This window comes from Narcine bancroftii, chromosome 10 (assembly GCF_036971445.1).
Source record: "Narcine bancroftii isolate sNarBan1 chromosome 10, sNarBan1.hap1, whole genome shotgun sequence".
In the NCBI taxonomy this organism is placed as follows: domain Eukaryota; kingdom Metazoa; phylum Chordata; class Chondrichthyes; order Torpediniformes; family Narcinidae; genus Narcine; species Narcine bancroftii.
In genome coordinates, this window is record NC_091478.1 from 77917135 (window position 1) to 77943701 (window position 26567).

A 26567-nucleotide genomic window follows, 5' to 3' on the forward strand; every position below is an offset into this window, starting at 1 on the left:
GAGAGAGGGCAGGCGGAGACACAGGACAAAGAAAAGCAGTGTTAGTGAGGAGTGGGAATTGGAAGTCGGCTGATGGCTGTTTGGGCGCATTTGTTGAAAAGAACACGACTTCAACAACGTTAGGCGCTTGTAACAAACCACATCTCAAATTCATCTGTCTGTGTTGACAGCGTGACAACTTAGGAATCACACCCTGCTGCTGGACACAGCAGGGAAAGTGCAGAGGGGACTCCAGATGCGGTAACATCCTGCTGCAGATGGGGGCTGGAGCGGCCAGCATTTCCTCTGTCAGATTTAGCCCCCTGGGCTGATATTGTGGCCAAGCACAGAAACCCAGTGAGCCAAAGAAGTGGGACGTACCTTCCCGTCTTCTCAGCCTCATCTTCCGAGAACTCAGAATCCTCCATGTCAGAGGTGTTGAGGAAGTCAAAGCTCTCCAGTGCATGTTCTACGGTCAGGCTGATGCTCGACGCTCTGCTCCTGTTCACACCTTGTCTCTGCTGCAAGGAAAAAAACCCACAACCCATGTTAAAGGCAAAAGGCCCATTTTATGTGCTGCTGCCCGTAATCAACAGGCTCCTCCGTTCCATCCTTTAAAGAGTTTCTATAAAGATTAAGACCATCGTTAAGTGACCCGACAATACTCGCCACTCTGAAGAAAGGACTCGATTAAACAACCTGCATCCAGCAAGGTGCCAGTCATCTTCCAATCTGTCCCACATCTCCTCTTCCACATTTCTCAGCCAAGCTGCGAATTCAAGGGTGGAGCCAGGCAAGTGGGATCATTCCGTCTCTCAGCACAAAGTGGTACTGAAATCCAGGACTTCAGTCACGAGGGAACATTGTGGAACTAAGGGGCTGAGGGGTACAGTTCAAAGATTTCAGAAAGAGACTGGGCACCTCATTGCCTGAATATGCCTGGGCTTGTCTGATCTCGGAAGCTAAGCAGGCTCAGGACTGGTCCGTACTTGGAGGGGAGACCATCTGGATACTCCAGGTGCTGTAGGTTTCTGTGAGGGGCGCTGGACAAAGTGGTAGACAAAGGTTAAAGAATTTCATGTGTGTTATGTTCTAAATGTAGCTAAATGTAGTTTTACAAGACAATAATGGAATCTTTACCTTTATAAACTCCATTAAAAGGTCCATAGAGTACAAGAGCAGATGATAAAACATTGATTAGACCATGGGTTTAATGCTATGTGCAAATCTATCCACATGCTGGAGGAAGGGGTCAACTAGGTACGGGGGAAGGGGGTTCACCTGGACTTGGACTTGAAAGGAATGAGTGGGTTATGAAGAGAGACATGAAAGGCAGGGTTCCAGCTCCATGGAGCGGAAGCCACCGGGGATATGAGAGGCATGGATAGGAACCTTTCCTCTTGACAGCGGTGTCCAAGATCAGAGGGAACAGATTTAAGGCGAGGACTAAGTGGTTCAGAGGGACAGGAAGAAGAGTTTCCCCCCTCCCCCCATTCCTCAGAAGGTGGTTCCAGTCTGAAGTGAGCAGTGCCCAAGGTGACACTCTCAACAATGAAGCAGCAATGAAATGACGAGAAGATGGAAGGACTCCGGCAGGTCAGTCAGCATCTATGGGGAGAAACGTTTTGTTATTTGGACCCTTTACTGAGACTGAAGTAGGAAGAGGTCACCAGACCCATCCTGGGTCTTGTCTCCCTTACCTTCCCCTTTACGCACCCCCTCCCCCACAACTTTCCTTGATGAGGGCCCCAGGCCAAATCCCTGACTGACCACCTCCATCCATGGACAATTACCAATCTGCAGAGCCCCTCCAGATTCTCCTCGCTTGCTCGCGGTTCCAGCATCTGCGGGTTTGCCTTTTTAAGCCTCGATATGCCTGGGCACAACAGGCTGCAGACACGGGCAAGTAGAGGGGATCAGTGGAGATAAGTACTCGATGGTCAGCATGGGTTCGATGGCCTGTTTCAGAGCTGCCTGACTCTGTGACCTGTATATGTGGAGTAGTCAATGCTTATGTGGCTGAGGGTTCCCCTCATTCTCCCAAAATCTACATGCATGTGATATCCTTGGCGACAGAGACAGGAAAGGGCAAGAGAGACACGATCCAAGTGCAAACAAATGGGACTACCACAGATGGCCAGTGTGGACAAGTTCGGCCAAACTCTCTCGTGGAAAAGTGGCAGCCTTGCTGGAGTGGCTGTGTTTTTAAACTAAAATCCTGGAACCGCGGGGTGTGTTCTCGGCAGAGGCCACGAGGTGTTGCAGACTCTAGGGAGCAATGGACTGGCACAAAGCACCAGAAATGGGGAGAATGCCCCCCCCCAACCCCGTTGAGAAGCTGACTACCCTACAGGACGGTGACGGACAAGCAAGAGGGACTCACTCAGGCTGCAGGCGACCTGCGTGGGCTGCTGGAGGCTGCTTCATGGGAACCAGGTATGGGAGCTGGGATTCAAGTGGGCGCTGAGGGCAAGAAAGGCTCTCAAAGGGCCTCGCATGTTGGAGGCTTCCTGATCATGTCGGAGGCATGGACCTGGAGCTCCAGATGCCGATGAGTCGAACAGGAGTCCGTGGGGCTGCAGATGCAGCGGGAGTACTGGAAGCAAATCCACTCGGTGTTTCTGAAGGGGACTCATTGGGTTCTCTTTTTGTAAGTGGTATCAGGCGACACTAACAGAGCTTCTTTGCCTTATGGCAGGAAGGCGGCAATTTCATACAACATTAGATGTTCTATGCGATTACGTGAAAAATAAATCTTGAAACTGCTGAAATTTACTCCCTGCAGGTTATGCAAGATGCTGCCAGCAGGTTGGGCTATAGAGCCAGGTTCAGCCACTTTCGCACAAAAAAATTAAAACTTAATTTTCTTTCTGAAACTTTTGCCCAGGCCTCCCCGATTTACCGAACAATGTTTACACTGTGGCAAAGTGGCTTCTTAACCATGAAGAAGCAGGTTCTAAAAAAAAAGTTAGATTGATAAATGCATGTTATGCAATGATTAATTACAACTTTTTACATCAATTATATTTGACACCTGAAAAATTTAAAAAAAATATGGTTTTAATGAATCAGATTTGTGTTTTAGATGTGGTGATACGGTTGGAACTTTTCTTCATGCTGTTTGGTCATGTATACATATACAATCTTTTCGAAAGAAAATTCAATCGTTTTTAGAATATATGTATAAGATTAAAATAGTTTTAGATCCAACAGTATTTTTATTGGGTAGTTTGCAACATTTGAAAGGTTTGGGATTAGATAAGTTCCAGCTTGCTTTTGTATATTTAGCTTTATCCGTAGCGAAAAAATGTATTGCTATTATGTGGAAAGATACAAATATGATTGATATTAATAGATGGCATAATGAGATGAAATATTGTTTAATAATGGAAAAAATTATGTATGTTTCTCATGATCATTATATTTTTTAATTAATACGTGGCTGATATACTCGGAATATTTACATTTCAATTTATATTGATTAGATTTTAATATGTATATTTAATTTTTTTATATTCTTTCTTTTTTCTTTTTTTTATGGCTCTCCTTAGGAGAGTTGGCTGAAGGGGGGGGTGGTTCTTTTCTTTATATATATATATATATATATATATATATATATATATATATATATGTTCATGTTCATATAACCATATAACTGTTTACGGCATGGAAACAGGCCATGTCGGCCCTTCAAGTCCACGCCGGTTCACTTGAACAACTCCACTCCAGCTTCCCCCTCCTACTCTCCGCCCATAACCCTCCAACCCCTCACATCCATGTATACAACCAACTTTCTCTTAAATGACAGAAGAGACCCTGCTGAAACTATCTCTTTTGGAAGATCATTCCATTCTGCCACCACTCTCTGAGTGAAAAAGCATCCTTTAATATTTCACCTAAAGTTTTGCCCCTTTACCCTTAACTTATGCCCTCTTGTTCCAACCTCCCCTGCCCTCAGGGAAAGAATCTACATCTACTCTATCTATTCCCTTCATAATTTTAAATACCTCTATCAAATCCCCTCTCAGCCATCTACATTCCTTGGAGCTGAGACTGTAGTTGGTGTTGATTTCGTGATTATACCAGGGAAAAAATATTGCAGTAGTTCATGTTTAATTGCTGTATACGTCATATATTATTTGTTTTTTGAACGAATAAATAAAGTTTTTTTTTAAATGAAGAAGCAGGTTCTCATAGACACAAAGAAAATGTTGGTTATAACCATATAACAATTACAGTATGGAAACAGGCCATATCGGCCCTTCTAGCCTGAACCTATTTGTGAAACTCTACTAGTTCCACCTATCTACTCCCTGCCCATCACCCTCCATCCCCCTCACATCCAACCTCCCCTTAAATGACAAAATTGACCCTGCTGCTACCATCTCTTCCGGAAGGTTATTCCACTCAGCCACCCCTCTCTGAGTGAAGAAGCTTCCTTTTATGTTATTTCTAAAGTTTTGCCCCCTAACCCTTAGCTTGTGACCCCTCGTTCCAATCTCGCCTACCCTCAAGGGGAAGAGCCTATTCACATCTACTCTATCTATTCCCCTCATAATTTTATATACTTCTATCAAATCCCCCCTCAACCTTCTACGCTCCCATGAATAAAGCCCCAGTCTACTCAGTCTTTCTTCGTATAATAGATACTGCAATCCAGGCAACATTTTAGTAAATCTTCTCTGCACCCTCTCTACCTTATTGATACCCTTCCTATAATTTGGAGACCAGAACTGCACACAGTATTCCAAACTTGGCCTCACTAATACCTTGAACAGTCTTAACATCACCTCCCAGCTCCTATAGGCTAAGATTTATGAAGGCCAGGAAACCAAAAGCCTCCTTCACCACCCGATCTACTATTATAATCATGATGAACAGAATAAAATAAATAAAATAAAATATCCAAGTCAAGCAGAAACAGCTATCAGGAGATGTGCAATGGTGAATTACAAAGCAATTAACCAAAAGGACACCAAACAAAACCTGCCCCGAACCCCAAAATCACCACTTGCTGAATACCTATAAATTAAGAAAATATAGATTCTACTATTGGTGGGTCAATTTCTTTTAGTGTCAATAACATTTCTGAATCTGGGAGAATTAGCAATTCAAGCACCACAGGGTACACAATCAAGACACAGAGAGAGAGCCACTCTCCATTGAAATGGACAACAATCAAATCAGTGATCTGCTGTCACAAGTTGAATCGTTTTTGCAGGATGCCCCGTTTTTTCTGAAGCTCATTAATCCATTGAAGTTGGGGAGCTCCATGTCCATCACACACAGTGCACTCGAGCCCTTTTGAACAGGCCACCTGTGTTCAAACCTCCCATCGCCTTCATCTGGGAATGGCGTTCAGACATATGTGAATGGAATAGCTGAACGTTTCTGAGGAACTATAAATTTAAATTTTAAATGAAATGAAATGAATTTTTAAAAATAAAATTTAGACATACAGCACGGTAACAGACTATTTCAGCCCACGAGTTTGTGCCACCCAATTAACCTACAACCACCAGTACGTTTTGAATGTAATGGCTGTCAAAGGACTAACTGGTGGCCAGCAGATGGAGTTTCAGACACAACTTTGCTGTTGACTTGCACGGCATTATTCAGCCTTAACCCTCACGCCCATTCACTTGCTCAGCAGGTAACTTCACTGCCTCTGTAACCTACAGGAAGCAACAATTGGAGGCCACTTCACCCTTCCATTCGAGAAACTCGTGGTTGATCTGATTTTCCTCGTTCATTTCCTATCCTTTCCTGTAACTCAGGGCTCCTCTCTCTCTCACACTCACATACACACACACCTCTCTCTCTCTCTCTCTCTCACACACTCACATACACACACACACAAAGTTCTCTGCTCTACAAGTCTTGACTGTGAAGAAACTTTCTCATCTCAGCCTTAAATGATACCTCCATAGTCTCCCAGGATTTACTGTATGTTTTGAATAACATAATCTCTCATTCCTCGAAACTCCAGTGAGTTCTTACCTGACCAACCGAACCTCATGGAACGTTTCCCCTATACCTGGTATCAACCTAACCAACTTTCTCTGACCCACATCCAATGAAATAACATCTTTCCTTAAAAAGGGAGGCAAAAATTGTTCTTAGTTCTCTGCACAAAGCCTCACTAGTGCTGTGCAGAGTGGCAAGGCCTCCCTACTTTCATACTTCAGCTCCCTTAAAACAAAGTCAATATTCCATTTCTCTTGCCTTATTCATTTTGTGTCCGATGCCCAAATCTTTCATGCTTTAGCATTTTGCTGTTTGGATGATCTTCCAACATGAACAACTACACATTTTCCCCGACTCACTTCACCTGTCATCATGCCTCCGCATCCCACTTACTCTTGTATCAGCCGTGGATTTAGCTCCTCACTTTCTTCCTCCAAGACACTGACATATAATCGTAAATAGTTGCGGTCTCAGCTCTGGTCAGCAACCTGAACATGACCCAGAAAGGAACAAGCTGGTGAATGTGGCTCAATTTTAACATTTTTAAGAGGTATTTGGACAGGTACATGGATGGGAGAGGAATGGAGGGCTATGGACTGGGTGCAGGTCGGTGGGACCAGGCAGAATAATAGTTCGGCACAGACTAGAAGGGCTTGTTCAGTGTTATAATATCTATGGTTCTATGACCCCTTACCCCTATTCACAGCTTCTTGCTGTTAGTCACTGCTATTTCCCGATTGATAGATTATTTCCAATACCTTGAGCTCTAATCTCAACCTTGACCTTTTATGAGGACCTTGTTGCAAACTTTCCAGAAATGCAAATATAGGTCACTCTAATTATTTTGGTCCAGTTCCTCAAAAAACACTCACAGATTTGTCAGCCTCGTTTTCTCTTCACGAAGCCACGTGACTTTGCAGGATAAGATAATGATTTTAAACAATGTTTTCATTTTAATTTAGACATACAGCATGGTAACAGGGCCCTTCGGCCCACAAGCCTGTGCTGTCCAATTACACCCAATTAACAGACAACCCCTGGTACGTTTTGATGGGTGAGAGGAAACTGGAGACCCGGGGAAAAACCCATGCAGACACAGTGAGAATGTACAAACTCCTTACAGTCAGTGTGGGTTTGAACCTGGATGGCTCGCGCGGTGTGAACCTGGATGGCTCACATGGTAACATCTACACTCCAATAGCTCAGTGGTTAGATAACTTGTAAATCAGGGATCACGAATTTGCTCCTCACTGGGCCTCATTTCTGGACAAAGTGGCGACTCTGTCTTTCTTACAGTAGATAAAGTTAAAGAATTTCATGTATGTTACATTCTAAATGTAGTATTATGTGACAATAATGGAACCTTTACCTTTGGCCAAGCATTGTTTATAATTATTTTTCCAACAATCGGAGTTAGTCCAATCAGCAGAATCAGCCACTTTTCCGTAACTCATTCACGACAATAAATTCTGATTTATTCCATTCTCCTCCTCTATCCTGAAGAACCCTTTGGAGAGCACCTTCATTCAGTCTGCAGAGCTGACCCCAGACTGCCTGGCCTCCAATTATCCACCCCACTGTCTGTCTAACTGTGCATTGTCAAACCAATACTCAAGCTTCAGATACAGCAATCTCATCTTCCACCTGGGCACCTTGCAGTCTTCTACCCTCAACATGGAATTCTACAACTCCAGTTCAATCACTTTCACACTCCATGGGCACAGCCTGACCTGCGGGCACCTCCAACTCTGCCGTCGCAGCTCTTACCTTCATGTGTGTTCAGGCTCTCTATCTGCCTGGTTTCACAGTCACTCCCATTAACCCATAAATGAGCCCCATCACTCTGTTCATCACCGTGAGGTATGATTGCTGAAGAGAAATGGATTAGAGGTCAGACCACAGGCCCATAAGAGTAGCAGAGAGGATCACTGGTGTCTTCATACCCTCCCACTGACATTATCTACTGGGATCGTTGTCTGAAACGGGCCCACAAAATCACTGAGGACTCCTCCCACTCTGTACTGAGCATCTTTCAGCTGCTCTATCAGGGAGATATAGGAGGATCAGAGCCAGCACCACCAGGCTGAGGAACAGCTTCTTCCCACAGGCAGTGAGAATGCTGAGCGACCAAAGGAACTGCTCACACTAACCATCCGAGACTCTCATATGTACAAAACAATATTTATTTATTTGTACAGACGAAATACTGTCCTGCATATGTACTGTTTGTCTGTTTGTGTACTACGCCTGGTTGTGTGTCTGCATGTTTTGCACTGAGGACCAGAGAATGCTGTTTCCTTGGGCTGTTCTTGTGCAATCAGACGTCAATAAACTTGACTAGATGAGTTTCCCTCCAGCTTACCCTCGTGATAACCCTGGACTAACTCAGAAATATTCCCTTTGCCCTCTCCATCCCTACCTGACCCTCTCTGAAGGTTGAAACCAGTTATCTCCCTTCCCTGAATAAAACCAGCGAGTCCCAACCGCAAAGACCCTTCTCGGAGAAAGGGGAGGGAGCAGTGACAGGTAGAGTGGGAGGTAATGGAGAATTGAGGGCGGGGGGGGGAGGGGTGGGTGCAAGGGAGCTTCCCCATAAATTCCCAAAGAACTAGGAGGAAGGAAGGGGAGGGAAGAAATAAGGGAGGGAGAAATTTAATTGGCTGCATTTAATTCTTTTCATGAGTTACACCAACCAGAACCCAGTGTCCTCACAGCCATCAACCTCAGCCAGCTCTGGCAGAATGCAAAGATCCTCTTCAAAAATCAGATAACCCTGCATTTATCCAACTAATTAACTATTGCAAGTATTACTCCAGCCACAAGTTAGGGTGACACTGTTAACACAAAACTGTTACATCATCAGCAATAAAAGGACCAGGGTTCGAATCCCACGAGGTCTGTAAGGAGTTTCTACGTTCTCCCTGTGTCTGTGTGGGTTCCCTCCAGGGGCTCCGGTTTCTTGCCACTGTTCAAAACGTACCGGGGGGCGGGGGTTGTAGGTCAACTGGGTGTAATTGGGCTGCACAAGCTCGTGGTCCAAAAGGGCCTGTTACCGTGCAACATGTCTACATTTTTAAAAAAAATTAACTACTTTTCTTCTCAAATTCGTAGGATTTAAGCATTACTTTATTAGAAAAAAAAAGAAACAAATTCCAGAATAATTTCAACTGGAGTTACAGGAAGTCTTCAGTGCATATCGCAATCCAAAGATATGCAAAAGAAGTCCGTTTGCCTGGGTCATGAACAGGAACGCAGCCAGGTCTTCCTTTGTTCCATTATAGCAGAGGCTCTTGGCTCAGAGTAAATGGAATTGGCTTCTGCTTGATGGAGGCAGACTGCCCAGGCTAGGATTAATAAGGGGACATCAGCCAGCAACACAATGGACTTCCATTAACCTCATTATTTCAAGCCAGGTTATCTCAACTTTCAGCACCTCCAAGCCCGGAGATCATTTCTGCGTGTGCATGTGTGACAGGGAAAATTGTGTGTCGGAACCATGCCAGCCAATCATGTGTGGCTGCAAGGAAGGCAAGGCCTCAGCAGCACAGGATGCCTTACCCCAGACAGCACCAAGTTCGAACTTGGAAAGAACCACACAAGCAATTTATTTACTAGAGACCACAAAGCCACTGGAAAATCCAAATTTAGGGCATGCGCTTATAATCGTGGAAAGGCCAGGGAAGTAGTCAAATCAACACTGAGCACTGAGTGGAACAACAGAAAATGCAGCTTACCAAACTCTGGAAAGCTTTATTTGTTCCAGCTGCTATATACCCAATTTTCATCTTGTTTCTCTCACCTCACAAATTACTCAGGATTTATTCCCTTACACCACCCCCCTATACCTCCTCAGGCCCAATACCTACACTCATCTAAAGAGTTCATTACATTTTAAATTTAGACATTAACCTACACCTTTGGTACATTTTGAACGGTGGGAGGAAACCGGAGCCCCCGGGGGAAAACACGCAGACACAGGAAGAACGGACAAACTCCTGACAGACAGCGCGGGATTCGAACCAAGGTCCCAATTGCTGGTGCTGTAAAGGCATTGCACTAGCTGCTAAGCCAACCGTGCTGCCCAAAATTATTAAAAGTAACAGTCCAATCAATACTAAATGTTCACAACAAACAGTGCCTGATTTTTTTAACTGGAATGTGGATAATTGAATCCTGGATTACAAGAACTCAACTGTCACTTATCTTCCAACACCACTTCATCCCATGTAGGTCTGCACAGTTGGCATCAGACTCAGCTGTGGACCTCTCACTGAGAAAATTTGATGTTTTAATTGCACTTTCTCTCGACCTTACACTTAGTCTATGCAACTTTACATCATATACTCTTGAATCTCTGAAGCACTACACTCTGCACGTTACCTGTTAAGTATGGGCTGACGTGCATGGATAGCATGTAAATCAAAGCTTTTTATTGTATCTTGGTGTACATGACAATAAGCAATTCAATGGAACTCACTAAGGAACAACAGACAGGCTTCAGGATGCCGTGAGCATCACTACAATGAAGCCCAGGTGAAGGACAGCCATGCTGGTGGGTCGAGGCCTCGGCCCTGTTACAACATCAAACTCTGTGGCATCGGCTATTTCCTCTGACCCCAGACATGTAATTCACAGAAAAATCAAAGACTTGGCAAACAATGGAACCAGCAACACAAATACAACCTTACTCAAGCTGCACACACCCTGACCAATAGCCAGACCACCAGGCCTGTCTTTCAACACGTGGTCAAATAGAGGAGCCAATGACAACTGCACTGACAAAGAAGCCAACAATTCAGCCCTTAGCAGGACCTGACAAGTGGAACCCAATATGCAAGTCTGTCAAGTGACAAGTCGTCACCTTGAATTGGAGCACAAATCAAGTTTATTGTCATCTGATTGCATAAGTACAACCCAAGGAAACAGGGTTCTCTAGTCCTCGGCGCAAAACATACAGACACACAGCCAGATACAACACACTTACAAACAATACATATGCAGGATAAGTATTTAATCTATACAAATAAATAAATAAACAATCAAACAGATTTTGTTTTGTACATATGAGAGTATTGGATGTCAATGTGAGCAGTTCCTTTGGTCGATCACCATTCTCACTACCTGTTCCTCAGCCTGGTGGTGCTGGCACACTAATACTCTTGTATCTCTTCCCCAACAGGAGCAGCTGTGTGCAGGGTGGAAGGGTTCCTCAATGATTTTGCATGCCCGCTTCAAACAACGAACTAAGTAGATCACGTCGCTTGGGGGTTGGGGTGGTGAGAGAGACTCCATTGATCCTCTCTTATGGTCAAGCCAAATTTATCTGGGCATCATTCCTGGACCCAAGTGATTGGCATCATGACGAGGAGAGCGGGAAAGGGACTGTGTCCTGAGACGACTGAGACACAGCTCAATGGAGTTTTATCCAATACTCACCACTCCCTCAGATGATGCTGAATGAGAGCAAAGCAGATCATTACCTTCCAGGACAGGGAACACATTACTGATCCCCATCAGATCATCCTGGGATCAGGACACTCAGTGTTTCAAAAGGGATTGCTGGACAACCCAATCAGGTGAGAGGGAAGTGCGAGGAATTGATTGAAGATTCAACACCTGGTCTTGCTTCATAATTGCACTTGGGTAAACTGAAACAAAACTGTCAATGGCCAGGTTTATTTAAGTTCGGCTGAGGAATCCAACTCAGAGGGATTTACCAGCCAACACAACTGAAATAGATTTAGCACAACCTTCCAATAACAAACCAGCAGAATGTTTTATATATAACTAAATCCAACCATGCCACAGCTGGTGCCTTACATTTTCACACCAATTCTAATCAAGCACTTACCAAGAGCACGTCTTCCAAATGCTTGACCTCCATCTCCAGCTTCTGGAGCTCAGGGAACTGGCCACGATAATCATCAAGCGTGGAATTCAATACCATCAAGGCTTCCTCGATGCCTGGGTCCGCAGGCTTCCCCTTTCCTGGATCTGCTGACTCAGTCTTCTCCTCACTCTGTCTGTTTCTCTCCTCGGCGGAGGCAGCGCTCTGGACCTCCGTGATGGAGGCAGCAGCTTCAGCTGGTAGGCTGCATGGGACGGTGGGGGTCTCTGATTTCACCGGAGGACTCTCGGACAGCAGCGTGGCAATGACCCCCTCTGCCAGCACAGTGGGAGCAGATGCTGCCAGCGGGGTTTGTGGAGAAACTGCCGAGTTCACTGTGGCCACCACCTGCGTTTCTGGCTCGACTCTGGTCTGCAGTTCTATCGCCCCATCCACACTCAATTCACTGATGTGGCTGAGAGTCCTGGAAACTGACACGTTCCCATTCCACGTCGCATGCTCTGGTTTTTCCACTGCTTCCTCTCCCACCAACTGCCTGCTCACGTCAGCCCCCTCCACCGTCAGAGGCTCCGCGGCCTGGGCCAATGTTATGGTGATCCTAGGCACTGTCCCCTGTATTTCTGGTTGCACCAGTGTCTTGGGCGAATGCTGAACACTGGTCGACAACTGTGGGCTGGAAGAACCATCAGAAGAATCAGAGGAGATGGACCAGGCAGCGCCGTTCTCCAGCTCTTCCTGCCTCCGCAACATGTTCTAAACAAAACAGAAGGGAACAGGTCAGGTGAAGAATAGCACACCACAGGTGGAACAAAGCTGGCCTGGGGAGGAGTTGCAAACAAACCAAAACTGTCCTAAAACAGAACTCTGGAGCCAGCTGGAAGTAAGAAATGGAAAATTACTGGGGCCACAAATTCACCGCATTCTAGGTGTCGTCGCTCACTCTCAGCACCAAGAGCAAGCAAAGCTGCATCACACAAGGACACAATGCAGCAGGGAGCCAAGCCACTGGGCTTTGGGCAGAGGGGCAGCTGAAACATCCTACTATCCTTGTTGGGGAGGGGGTGGGGGTGGGGTTCGGCTTTGCCATTTTTCAAAACTATTGCTGGTTTTAACTGTTTGGCCGTTTACAAATCATTAAAATGGAGGTAAAAGATCTTAAGCAAAAACACAATGCTGGATTAAACTCAGCAGGTCAAACAGTGTACTTTGTACAGCAAAGATACATAACTAATGTTTCTTAGAAGATAAAAATATCTCAACAGTCAATAAAAATCAAAAAGTAATTTAAAGCTCCAAAGTTCGGAAACATTTAAAATATTCACTCAACCAAAATAAACGGCCTCTTTGCCTTCTAATCAGCAAGCTGAGAATTCTCATGGAAATCAGCTGTGTTTCAGATCCTGGGCCAGATCTAGCTGTTGGAGGGATCCAAGTGGATCAGAGTCTCCAGACCATAGCTTCCTGATCATCTCCCAAAAACCTTCAGAACCGTGGCGAAGGCCAGAAACCAAAAAAAGGTAACGAAAAGTGTGTGGTCTTGGAAGAGGTCGACTCCCTGCCACCCACAGACCGATCATCATCTCACCAAACAAGACGATGCATGGCCATCATAAAAACGAGACAACACAAAGACTGCAAGCATTGGAGAGCTGAGGAGAGGTTCATGCTGCAAGTACTCGGGTCAGACAGAGCGTAGGGAGAGAGAAAAACATCAATTGATGAAAGGTCATCGATCTGACTGTTTTTCTCTCTCCACAAACAGTGCCTGAGTATTTCCAACATTTTTTGCTTTTGATTTGGGAAGTTGGAATGTAAACAATAATATGGCTAAACAGGCAAGGCAGGAAGCCCTTTGGTGGGGCCTGAATAGAACAACTTCCAAACTCAAAGTAACACCCATCTCAGCAAAGGGGAAATAAAGCTTGCCTTTATAACAGGAACAATGCACACATCAGCATTTCAATCAGCCTAAGGTGCTGGAGTGGCTTACAGCTTAATGGCTGTTAGTTAACCACCCAAACTGTGTTCCCCTCCATCGGTAGCACCCCTCCACTAGAAGTATTCATAACTATTGTTCCATTTTCAAATTTATTATGTCCAATTTCAGCACCACGCCACCTTTACAGCATCAGCGATCAGGACCAGGGTTCAAATCCTGCACTATCTGTAAGAAGTTTATACGTTCTCCCCACGTTTGCATGGGTTATCCCCGGGGGCTCCGGTTTCCTCCAACCCTTTGAAATTTACTGGGAGTTGTAGGTTCATTGGATTTTTAATTAGGCGGCATGGACTCGTGGGCAGAAATGGCCTGTTACTGTGCTGTGTGCCTAAATTTAAAAATTTTAAATTTAAATTTAAACTCCAATATGGCTTTCTCATGGATTTATTTGCTAGCATTACCTGCTGAGAGCATATACTGCAGTTTCTTACAAGGACAAAAAATATATTGACCCTACAATTTAGATGACTGGCTAAAAGAGCCTCTTTTATAATCTGCAAAAGCAGCTGGTAAACACATTTACCTTCTTTCTGATTAATACATCTTCTCCCCAAAGCTACAAACCTAAATCCAAATGTTCTAATTAATAGAAAAGTGTTACAATTTCTTTGATGTTTCTCTTTTTCCACACCAATTGTCCGGAGTCAGTAAGCCAGCCTTTTATTCCTCTCTCCCCTAGTTTCTCAGTCACTGTGATAACCACTGTACAGTACATATTTAAAGTGTGCTCCAAGATTTGACATGCCCAAGGGGCAGTGAAATTATAACCATGTTTATAATGATGGTGATAGCTTTGTTCTACATGGCTCATGAACAAAGGCTCCTTCTCCCCTTCCACAAGTGCACAGGCCCACTCATTTCCTTGACAGTGCATCCTCAACGAAGCTCCCCCAACAGCTGATGACCCTCGCCTTACACCAGATCATATTCATGCTGCAAAACCATCACAAAATGAAAGCAAGGGAATAACTGGATTGCTTCACTCAGTGGATTGCTTTGATCCTGAAGAATTTTGTCAGGAAAGGTTTTTTAAAAAAAAAAGTTTAGGAAACCTGCCTTTCATGTCAGCTCTGCGTTAACATTACTATCCACCATGTCAGCTCTGCGTTAACATTACTATCCACCACGTCAGCTCTGTGTTAACATTACTACCCACCACGTCAGCTCTGTGTTAACATTATTACCCACTGTGTCAGCTCTGTGTTAACATTACTACCTACCACACTTACATAAAAGGCTTGTTCCCGCAAGGACGGAGTGTCCGGTGGACTTTGGTTGAGGGTTGAAAATCGCTTGTTTACAGTGGCCACCTTGTTAACCGTGCTCATGGCAGATGCTTGATCATCTTTATCAAATGGACTGAAAGGCAGAGAAGAACCAAACAAAATAAGAAACGACATACTGCCATTGCCAACTCTGCAGGCTGCAAACCAGAGAGAAAGGTTTCCCACCCTCCACAAACCTTCAACTTCGCAATTCAATACATGCTGTACAAGGTCTGTGATTAACACAAGAAGAGAAATAACTCGTGTTTGTCCAAGGCTTGAATGTAACAAGGCATCATGGTACTGAGCAAAAACATCATCAAACAAAATTTGACCAAGTCACTGAAGGAAACCACTGAGATACGTGGAACAGTACAACACAGGAACAGTCCAAGGGGTACCACTCTGCATGAAGAATCTTACCCATAAACTCTTCCCACCCCACACCTTAAATGTATGGCCTCTTACATGTGATAATTTTACCCTTGGAAAAAGATTTCAAGTGTTTGACGACCAACAGCTTGGTCAAATAGTTTTAAGGAAAGCCTAATGATGTGGAGGATTTAACAAATCCTCGTAGCTGAAAGCATGGCTGCGTTTCGTGAGGATTAAATTTGAGAGACAGAAGAGTGCAGAAATTTTTAAAAGAGTCAAAGGGACGAAGGAATCTTTCATCCAGTTCAGTCGAACAAGGCCAGGAGTGGAATTGTGAACAAGTGCTATTATTAAAATACTCTTCACCAGGGGGCAGCGTAATCAGCAAGAAGGGTGCATTAGCAGAGGAAAATCACATTCGGGTGGCTCAGATTGATGGACAAATGGGTCAGTCAAACAGGAATGCACTCTCATAACCACATATAAAAACTAAGATATTAATGACAGTACAGCTCCAACCTCCATGAGCAGGTGAGACAAAGCAGTGCAGGTTGAGCAATGTAAAAGGGGTATAACACATGGTAAGGCAATGGTGCGATCTGGAGTCACATGGTTCAGGTTAAATGTGATTTCAGACTGTGAACAGACCGCAATCGGTTTCAGACAATGTGTCAGAGTCAGGAATGGTGTTGGTGGCCAGTGAGGAGAGGTTGGGATGGGTATGAGGTGTTGAAGACTTTGATCTCTTCGAGCCAGCAAACAGGAAGTGATGAGGTGAAACAATCATTACCAAGAAACTGACAGCTGCATTTTCAGATACAATTGTCAGAGGGCAAAACATGAAATGAAAGAGAGCCAAGAACATATCTTGAGGTAATGGTTCAGCCAGGAGAACAGAAGCTTTCAGGAGGCTGTCCATGACTGTTTAGTTAAGAATGAAAAAAAGCTGAGTGCAGTCCCTCCATGCTAGGGGAACAATGGAGTCAACTGCATCAGAAGGTTGTAGGTCAAGTTCAGATGTACATGTAGGTGTTCTGAGATCCAATTCATCCAATACTTGCTATTGGAATCAGTTTATATCTCACATATAGTTTTTTTTAAAAAGGAAAATAATCAGGCAAAAAGAACAAAACGGATGGCATGGTTAGCGCGACGCATTTACAGCGCCAGTGATCGGGACTGGGGTTCGAATCCCACACTGCCTGTCAGGAGATCGTATGTTCTCCCTGTGTCAGCAAGGATTTTCCCCAGGGGCTCCGGTTTCCTCCCACCATTCGAAACGCACTAGGGGGTGTAGGTTAATTGAGTGCAAATTGGGTGGCATGGACTCATGGGCTGAAATGGCCTATTACCATGCTGTATGTCTAAATTTAAAAATAAAAATGTTTAAAAAAACTATGATGAGGTTGGGACACTTTACCAGTGCCACAGAATCAAAACACTCCACATTCTGTACTCTGATACCCCAGTGCAGAGCTCCGGGGGGATGAGAAAGATCTATTATATGAAACTGCAATCTTCAGCATGGTGGAAATGCCCAATCCTCAACTGAGATGACTAAATAATATATTTAGTCCTCTTCCTCAGTGATATTTGCTGTGCAGAAATTAGTGTTGCGTTTTCTTGCACTACAAATAACCATTGGCAGGACAGACCTTTAGTTGACCCCTGAGGATGTGAAGAGAAATGCATGCTCTCTCTTTGATGATCTTACGCCACAGTGCGCATTGAAATCAAAAAAGGAATCGTGATTTAATCTTTGACAATAACATAGGATCGTGGGAATTTACAAGGCCTAGGAAAATCAATGCTACTTGATTTGACTTTTGGATCAAACAATTAAGCAAAACAAAGCACCACCCCAAGAACACTGCCACCAAAATGACTAACTTAACTTTGCAAATTCTTGGGACATTCACACCCTTCTCCCTTCCTTTCCTGAAGGCACATCTTAGCAAATGATGTCCTTCATGGGAGCTGCTGGATTTCACTTGCCTCATCTCCAAGTAGGAGACACTAAACCTTGGCGAAGCAAAACGCACTTGAAGTTTAAATTGGGTATTGAGCCTGAAACTTATTGGAATTTGAAGAGGATTACCTCACATTTCCCAACATGAATAATCCTTCGCTATTTATTTTGTCATCTCACTTAACCTACCTTTATCAATGCAGCCTGCGTGATCACGTGCCACACAATGGCTACAGCTTGCCAACTTGATGATCTATTTATTCTAACTGCTTTCTTTCATTGAGCTATCCTTTATTCACGCTATTACGTTACCCACAAAATCATGAGCTTCCCCTTTGTGGTACCTATCAAATGATTTTTTTTTGGAAGTCCGAATGCACAGCATCCTCATTTCCAAATGAGATGTCCCTTCATTAACTTCAAGAATGGAATCCAGAATAACAAGAGGGCGGCACGGTCAGCGCAGTGGGCGGCACAGTTGGGGTAGCGGTTAGTGCAACACCGTTACAGTGCCAGCCATCAGGACTGGGGTTTGAATCCCACGCTGTCTGTAAGGAGTTTGTATGTTCTCACTGTGTCTGCGTGGGTTTCCCCCAGGGACTCCGGTTTCCTCCCACCTTTCGAAATGCACCAGGGGCTGTCGCTTAATTGAGTGGCACGGGCTCGTGGGCCGAAATGGCCTGTTACTGTGCTGTATGACTAAATTTTTTTAAAATTAAATTTAAATAATGCAAGGCTAACTCGCCTAGTTCTCTTTTTCTGTCCTCCCTTGAATACGAGTATTCCAGACTGCCGGGACAGTTTCAAAGATTATAACCAACGTACTCCCTGTGGCCCACTACTAACCATTCCAACATTCAGCATCTCCTTCAAGATATTATCCTGAATGTTATTGCTTAATTGTGAATGATCATAATTCTTGCAATGTCTTTCCCCCCCCCAACCCCGAGATAAAATCAATTTTATTTGAGCGTTACAAAGGTTTTTTCGTTCATCACAGCTTGCATGTTCGCTCCCCATCCTACTTAAGTCAATGCTGCCTTCGTACTTCTATAACTGCTTTTATCTCAGACTGGTTCCAGATCTAAGCTTCCTGTTCCCAGTCATGTATAATCGCTCTTCCCCGAGGATCATTTGCTGTGAGTCATTTAATTAGTTCTGTCTCTTTTGCAAAATAGCCAATTCAGCAGTATATTGTTTTAACAAACCATCATCCCCCAAAACATTCTAAGAACTCATCCTCAACACTACCTTTGTTAACAGGATTTAAGTCACCTTAGCTACTGTTTCTTTATTTAAGCTCTTTCCTTTGTTATTTTTCTACTCTCTTCAAGTTTATTGTCATCTGATTGTACAAGTACAACCCAATGAAGCAGTGTTCTCCGGTCCTTGGTGCAAAACCTGCAGATGCACGACCAGACGTTATACACACATACAGACAAATACATACACGGGACAAGTATTTCATCTGTGCAGTCTGAGGGATCACACACTCACCTGGTTCACCAAGACACAGCCCCCAGCCTGATTCCTGTGAAACAGCACAGCAGTTAACGCAATGCTGTTCTAGTGCCCGCGCTGTCTGTAAGGAGTTTTCCCCGGGAGCTCCGGTTTCTTCAAAATGTACCAGGGGTGTAGGTCAATTGGGCAGTACGGACTCGTGGGCTGAAAGGGTCTGCTACTGTGCTGTAGGTCTAAATTTAAAATTTAATACAGCTATCACTTTCCCCAGTATAGGCAGCAGTGCCCCATGAATTGAAACCTACTTCTGCACACTCAGCCCCCATCTTCTGGCCACATCCCATTCTGCACACAACCCAGGAGGCAATCGGGAGATTAACACCTTGGTGGCTTTGCTTTCAAATTTCAACACAAGCTGCTCACACTCCCTCAACAGGACCACTTACTTGGTGCAACTAATGATAGAGACTTAACGATTGCTGGATCTTCTTCCCAAAACTGTTAAGATAGCCCGGTGTGGATCACAACAGCCTCCACCAAATCCAACACACTGCAGCTCCAAACACATGTCCTGCCACATCTGTCATATTCAGTCATCAGATGAATTTCCCTTGTCAGTTGCTTGTATGTTTTTTAACAATATATATATATATATATATATTTATATATATTTTTTAGACATACAGCACAGTAACAAGCCCACAACCCGTGTTGCGGTGGGATGAAACCAGCTTTGTATGCTCTCCCCAAGCAGACATGGGGAGAACAAACAAACTCCTTACAGACAGAGCGGGACTCGAACCCTGGTCCCAGTCACTGTATCAGCATGGTGCTAACCACGACGCCAACAATATCCAAGACTCTTATATTTGTGCAACAATATTTATCTCTCAATTTATTTATTTATACAAAAGTATACTTATCCTGAATGTGTATTGTTTGTCTATGTGTTATGGCTGGTTGTGTGTCTGCATGTTTTGCACTGAGGACCAAAGAACCCTGTTTCATCAGGTTGTACTTGTGTAATCAAATGACAATAAACTTGACTATTATCCAGTCGAGTTTATTTAAAGAACTTTTGCAAAGCGATCTTCATTACATGCACCAAAAGATTTAAGTTTCTCTTGGTTTCATGCAATTTGCACCTTTTAGCTAAAAGTACAGCCAAAGGCCACATGGATAGACGACTTGAGCTCGATGGGTAAAAGGGAACAAGGGGACATTGGGAAAAGTTATAAAAGCTCTGTAGTTCACAATCTGAAGAGAAGGGGCTGAACTGAACAAGTCACTTGCGATTGTGTAATAATTCCAAATGACAGACTTGTCAAAAATCACAGGAAGTTGCAACTGATTGAAATGCGAAAGGACTCATTGTGCGGAGATGAAAGAAACCCTTTGATTATCCAATATTCTTACTTTTTTTGCTCCAAACAAAGCATTTCCAGTGCCATTAACACACTACAAAAGGCTAATCTCGCCCCATTTTTACACTGTGAAAGACTTACTTCCAGATGACCTCCAGGCTAAGTTTAATAGTTCCCAGGTCATTGATGTCCACAGCAACAGACTGAGGCAAGGCCGCAAACAAATCCTTTGTTTCACAGGAAACATTGCCAACGATGACGTGATTTGCCAGGCTTTTCAGCTCAGTTACCTGTAAGAGAAAACGAATTCACAATTCTGACGCTTCTTGCTGTCATAGACTCTAAATGCCAATGCTTTGGACGAGCTCCTCCATGTTTTTTGCCGTTTACTAAAGAGGTGCTTTGATCATAATATTAAAATAGATTAGATGACGAGAGTTTGTCTCACACACAAGAACAATGCACAGAAACACTTTTTGCTTTCTGTAGCCATACAAGAAATGCACAACTAGTTCAATTTCCACTTGAAAAAGAATAAACGTTCACCGTTGTTGTTAATGTAAAAAAAAGTTCCAATGTTCAAGGTTCCTTTATAGTCACTGGTCACATACACGATGCACAACATTTGTTCACTCTTATTTGCCTTTAAAGGTACACAGAGACGCCCACTGAGAAGAGAAAGGGAAGCAAAAGAAAGTCCCCTCAGAGGCATCAAGTGTCCGTGGATCCCTTCACCTCCTCTGATGACATTGGCTCCTGTAACCACTGTGACCGTCTGTTCCAGTGGTGAACGGAGCTCCAGTCATCCAAGTCACCTTCTTCAACCCTGGTTCTGAACTGCAGCTGTTTACGCTTAAGCCCTTTAATTTAAGGCGACACTAGTGTACACAGAGCTTGGGTTCTGGAGCAGTGTTCTAATTAGCAAAGTACAGAGAGATTGATAGTTAGTCGGGGGGGGGGGGGGAACTGTTTCTGAAACTGGAGGTGTTGGACCAGGCTTCTGGGTAAGAAGAGGTTGTGACCAGAATGATGAAGGGGAGGTGGAGGCGGGGGGGGTCTTGGCTGCCTTCTTGAGGCAGTACCTCACATAGATGTCTTCAATGCACAGGAGATTGGTTCCCATGATGGTCCTAGCAAGATTTACCACTCTCTCCTGCCTTCTTCATTACTAGGCACTCGGGTATCCAAAACAGACCATGATTTTAATGCAGAATAAAAGCATTAAAAGCGCACAATGTTTGAACAGACCAGACCAACAGTACAGCTTGGCCTCAAGTGCACTATTTTTATTTAATTTTGTACGGTGGTTTATTCAAATTTTTGCACTGTGTTACTGCTGCAAAACAATTTATTGACTTGTTCATGACAATAAATTCTGATTCAGTAGATGCTGAAATTGAGAATCTGTCCCTGAAATTGATTTCCTTCCTAGTTTCAGTCAGATTTTTCCTCCTTTAAATTTTCTTTTTCATCCCAGTTTCTCTCGCCCAACTCTTGACCCACATTCCTTCCAGCACATTCTTTGCAAAGGTATGAGGGGGACAAAAAAAATATAAAACTCAACAACTGGGGCTGACTTTGTCAGGTCTTAAACTAGTAAGTGACAAGTCTGTCAAACTCAACGTAGCGTGCGTTAAGATGAGAGATCTAACACTTTCCCCCGCGACCCTTTTGATTCAAGCCAAGAGGCCAGAGGCTTCGCTCTATAACACTGTGGTTTGTTATCATTAAATCAATAGCTGAAGTTTGGCAACAGAATATCTGAACCCCATTCATATTTGAACTAACTTCTGCTGAAACCTTTTTTTTTAAATTTATTCACAATATCTGTCTCATAAATTCTAATAACCTGCATCAATTGTTCCAGGATCCTCATAATCTGGTTCACTTATTAGTCTCGTGTCTTACCCAGGGATCCAGAATGGAGGGGTTTGCTGCCAGAGCCAGGATCCAAAAGGCAATGTCTGGACCGTGGCTGAAGCCAAGGTTCAGGTCCAGAACAGCGAGGATCGGCAATGTGGTTCAATTTGCAAGCGGAAATCCAGTATGCTTCTGCACTTTCCCCCTTTCTTCAAACTCACCAGTCAATGGAAGATTTGTTTAAACATGATGCAGTGGTAAATTAGGTGAGAGAGAAAAAAAAAATCACATTTGGTAGTGATAGGAACTGCATCTAATAGTGTGGAAAAGCTGCTCGTCCTGCATCAGCAAAGAGATTTGTTTTAGATTACTGGAGTTTTGGGGGAGGAAGAACAATACTTAATTCACATCCCTTAACTAGCATGAGGTGGCAGATTTCAGACTTATTGCCTTGCATACAACCCTGAGATTCTTTTCCCTGCAGGTGAGGCAGAATGACCACTATTGGTAGAGCAAGAAAAAACTAGTGTATTCATGTAAACAAATAAAGAACTCTAAACAAATAACAAATGTAAACAAACTGACTGTGCAATACAGCGAGAATTTTTTAAAAATCAATAAGTGCACGAGAGTCTTTAAATGAGCCTCGATTGAGTTTGTTCGTCTGAGGGGGAGCAGCTGTTCCTGAACCTGGTGGGGGTGAGTCTTGTGGCACCTACACCTCTTTCCTGATGGCAGCAGTGAGAATGGAGCATGTGCTGGGTGGTGTGGATCCTTGATGATTGCTCCTGCTCTCTAATGGCACCGTTCCCTGTAGATGTTCTTGATAGGGGGAGGGTTTTGCCTGTGATGTCCTGGGAACTACCTTTTTGAAGGGCTTTAAGCTTAGGGGTATTGGATATCCCATACCAGTCTGTGACGCAGCCAGTCAGCATACTTTCCACCACCCACCTATAGAAATTTACCAGGGTTTATAGTGCCATACCAAACCTCTGCAAACTCCTGACGAAGTACAGATGTTGATGTGTTTTCTTCTCGATGCTATTAGTGCACTGGGTCCAGGAAAGATTCTCTGAGCTATTGACTTCCAAGAACTTAAATTTGCTCACCCGCTCCACTTCTGAACCCCCAACGATCACTGGATTGTACAACTCTGGGTTTCCTTTCCTGAAGTCAACAATTAGCTCCTTAGTTTTGGTGACATTGAGTGCAAGGTTTTTGTTGGTGCAACATTCAGCCAAGTTTTCAATCTCCATCCTGTATGCTGAATCATCACCTTTCTTTAAATAACCCACTGCCCTGATATCGTCAGTAAATTTGTAGATGGTGTACCGAGGCACACAGTTGTAGGTGTAAAGCGAGTAGAGTTGGGGGCTAGGAAACCCTGTGGTGCTTCAGTACTGATGGAGATTGTGGAGGAGATTGAAACACACAAACGAGCTAGGGAAACTCAGCATGTCACAGAGGGCCCAGGCCAGAAACATTGGTTACCCTTAACTTTCTATGGATGTTGCATGATCTGCTGAGTTTCTCCAGCACACTGGTGTTTTGCACTCCATTCTACATTTTCTTGTTTAACTTGATGGCAGCAGATAGCTTCAGTCTTGAATGGATGTAGTCGGTAATTTGAAGGCTCTTCATAATGCTACCCCATCAGAACAACTAAAACCTAGAGTAAAAACAGAATTCTAGAGAAACTCAGCTGGTCAAACAATGAACTTTATGTTGCAAAGATAAAGATACATAACCATCATTTTGGACTTGAGCCCTTCATCAAGGTACCTTGAGTTTTACTTCAATGATGGAGTCTGCAGAATTTTGTGTTTTACCTAAAATCTAGAGTACTTCTTTTCTCTCAAAATATACCATTTTCACAAAAAAGTGCAAATATACCAGACATTGAAATTCTTTGTTCTTTCTTTGGCTTGGCTTCGCGGACGAAGATTTATGGAGGGGTAATGTCCACGTCAGCTGCAGGCTCATTTGTGGGTGACAAGTCCGATGCGGGACAGGCAGACACGGTTGCAGCGGTTGCAAGGGAAAATTGGTTGGTTGGGGTTGGGTGTTGGGTTTTTCCTCTTTTGTCTTTTGTCAGTGAGGTGGGCTCTGTAGTCTTCTTCAAAGGAGGTTGCTGCCCGCCAAACTGTGAGGCGCCAAGATGCATGGTTTGAGGCGATATCAGCCCACTGGCGGTGGTCAATGTGGCAGGCACCAAAAGATTTCGTTAGGCAGTCCTTGTACCTCTTCTTTGGTGCACCTCTTTCTCAGGGGCCAGTGGAGAGCTCGCCATAGAACACGATCTTGGGAAGGCGCTGGTCCTCCATTCTGGAGACGTGACCCACCCAGCGCAGTTGGATCTTCAGCAGCGTGGATTCGATGCTGTCGGCCTCTGCCATCTCGAGTACTTCGATGTTAGGGATGAAGTCGCTCCAATGAATGTTGAGGATGGAGCGGAGACAAAGTGGTGGAAGCGCTTTAGGAGCTGTAGGTGATGCCGGTAGAGGACCCATGATTCGGAGCCGAACAGGAGTGTGGGTATGACAACGGCTCTGTATGTGCTAATCTTTATGACCTTTGTTGACCTCACCAAAGCCTTCGACACCGTGAGCAGGAAAGGGCTTTGGGCAAATACTAGAGCACCTCGGATGCCCCCCCAAGTTCCTCAACATGGTTATCCAACTGCACGAAAACCAACAAGGTCGGGTCAGATACAGCAATGAGCTCTCCGAACTCTTCTCCATTGACAACGGCGTGAAGCAAGGCTGCGTTCTCGCACCAACCCTCTTTACTATCTTCTTCAGCATGATGCTGAAACAAGCCATGAAAGACCTCAACAATGAAGACGCTGTTTACATCCGCTACCGCATGGATGGCAGTCTCTTCAATCTGAGGCGCCTGCAAGCTCACACCAAGACACAAGAGCAACTTGTCCGTGAACTACTCTTTGCAGACGATGCCGCTTTAGTTGCCCATTCAGAGTCAGCTGTTCAGTGCTTGACGTCCTGTTTTGCGGAAACTGCCAAAATGTTTGGCCTGGAAGTCAGCCTGAAGAAAACTGAGGTCCTCCATCAGCCAGCTCCCCACCATGACTACCAGCCCCCCCACATCTCCATCGGGCACACAAAACTCAAAACGGTCAACCAGTTTACCTATCTCGGCTGCACCATTTCATCAGATGCAAGGATCGACAATGAGATAGACAACAGACTCGCCAAGGCAAATAGCGCCTTTGGAAGACTACACAAAAGAGTCTGGAAAAACAACCAACTGAAAAACCTCACAAAGAAGACATTGATATACTGCCTGTCTATTCACTGCAGACAACACAGCACTACGGTTGCAAGTTTTACATCGGTTCCGTGTATTTCAACAGGATTTCAGATGTTCCACGAGCCACAAGTCCATTTATTCTTTGTGTTGGGATTTTCCTGCCCCCCCCCACCCATGTTCACAAAATAAACATTAATACAGTTGGGACATACTGTTATTTTAATCAATACATCTATTTACAATATGTCAATGTTTCTGACGGCTTTTCATTCCAACCGTGTAATTAACTGAATTTACATTCTCCTTTTGACACGGCAGGTCTTGAACCTATCACTGGATGGTTAGTGCAGGTGTCTGATTTACCAGCTTGATATGATTATCTACTGGTCCCTGCTTTCACATGTTAACTCTCCTCTACATGGAATCCAAATGAACTGCATTTAATTAGTCCCTTTCACAAGTGGAAAAGCTTATCGGGCCTGCTGCACTCGGGAAAACATTGCACCATGATTTACCTGGTTAATTGGCAACCCGTAATTTTAAATGGTGGGGGGGGGGGTGAAATCCTGCCTCCAGGGGTGAAAATGCGAGAACAGGTTGAGCTTTCACACCGCCAGATCAGTGTGAGTTAATTCAGCTGGGCTCTGAGTGTCAGAGAAAGGTTGAATTTAACAGGAATTTAACGCCCTGCCAAGTTGGGATGCTTCACACTATATGATAACCGGGAAAGGACCTGCTAAATTTGCCAGTGGAGTGAAAGGAGCTAAAGGTTGGGGATGGAACCAAATGATTTGCATTTCAGGCGTGAAGGAAATTGTGAAGGGAGCTGTGTCAGAGTGGGAGCGTGCAGATAAACTAGAGCAGAAGACTCAGCAACTCAGCCAGGGCCTGGGGCCATGGAAGGGCACAGAACTGCTCAATTTCTTTTATGGAAAACAGGCAACAGACAAGGCTGGAAAAAATAAAGCAGAAATTTTATCTTCTAGTTTTGCTTACATTTCAGATTTTTAGTTAAAAGGGTTTTATTTTCATTATAACCAACGTCAAAAGGTCACAGGCTTGAGTTATGGCCCCAGAATTTAGTTTTTGAGCCTGCCAGTTTACAGTAATGAGGTTGTAGAGTCATTTTTTTTCCATGAGTGAAGCCGGGAATGTTCATCATTACCAGCTGACCAGCCCCCAACCCCCCAACCCTCTCTGCTGGAGAAGC

At 44.2% G+C, this 26567-nt stretch overlaps 1 protein-coding gene across 4 annotated transcripts in view; it reads right to left on the reverse strand.

Moving 5' to 3' along the window:
- ripor1 (RHO family interacting cell polarization regulator 1) overlaps positions 1 to 26567 on the reverse strand; it is a 134512-nt gene that overhangs the window by 20902 nt on the left and 87043 nt on the right. For all 4 annotated transcript variants that reach the window (XM_069901504.1, XM_069901505.1, XM_069901506.1 and 1 more), the window contains exons 11-14: positions 20369 to 20517; positions 15023 to 15152; positions 11798 to 12547; positions 361 to 500 (exon numbers count right to left, since the gene is read on the reverse strand). In XM_069901504.1, coding sequence (XP_069757605.1) covers positions 361 to 500; positions 11798 to 12547; positions 15023 to 15152; positions 20369 to 20517 — 1169 coding nt within the window. The remainder of the gene's footprint in view (positions 1 to 360; positions 501 to 11797; positions 12548 to 15022; positions 15153 to 20368; positions 20518 to 26567) is intronic.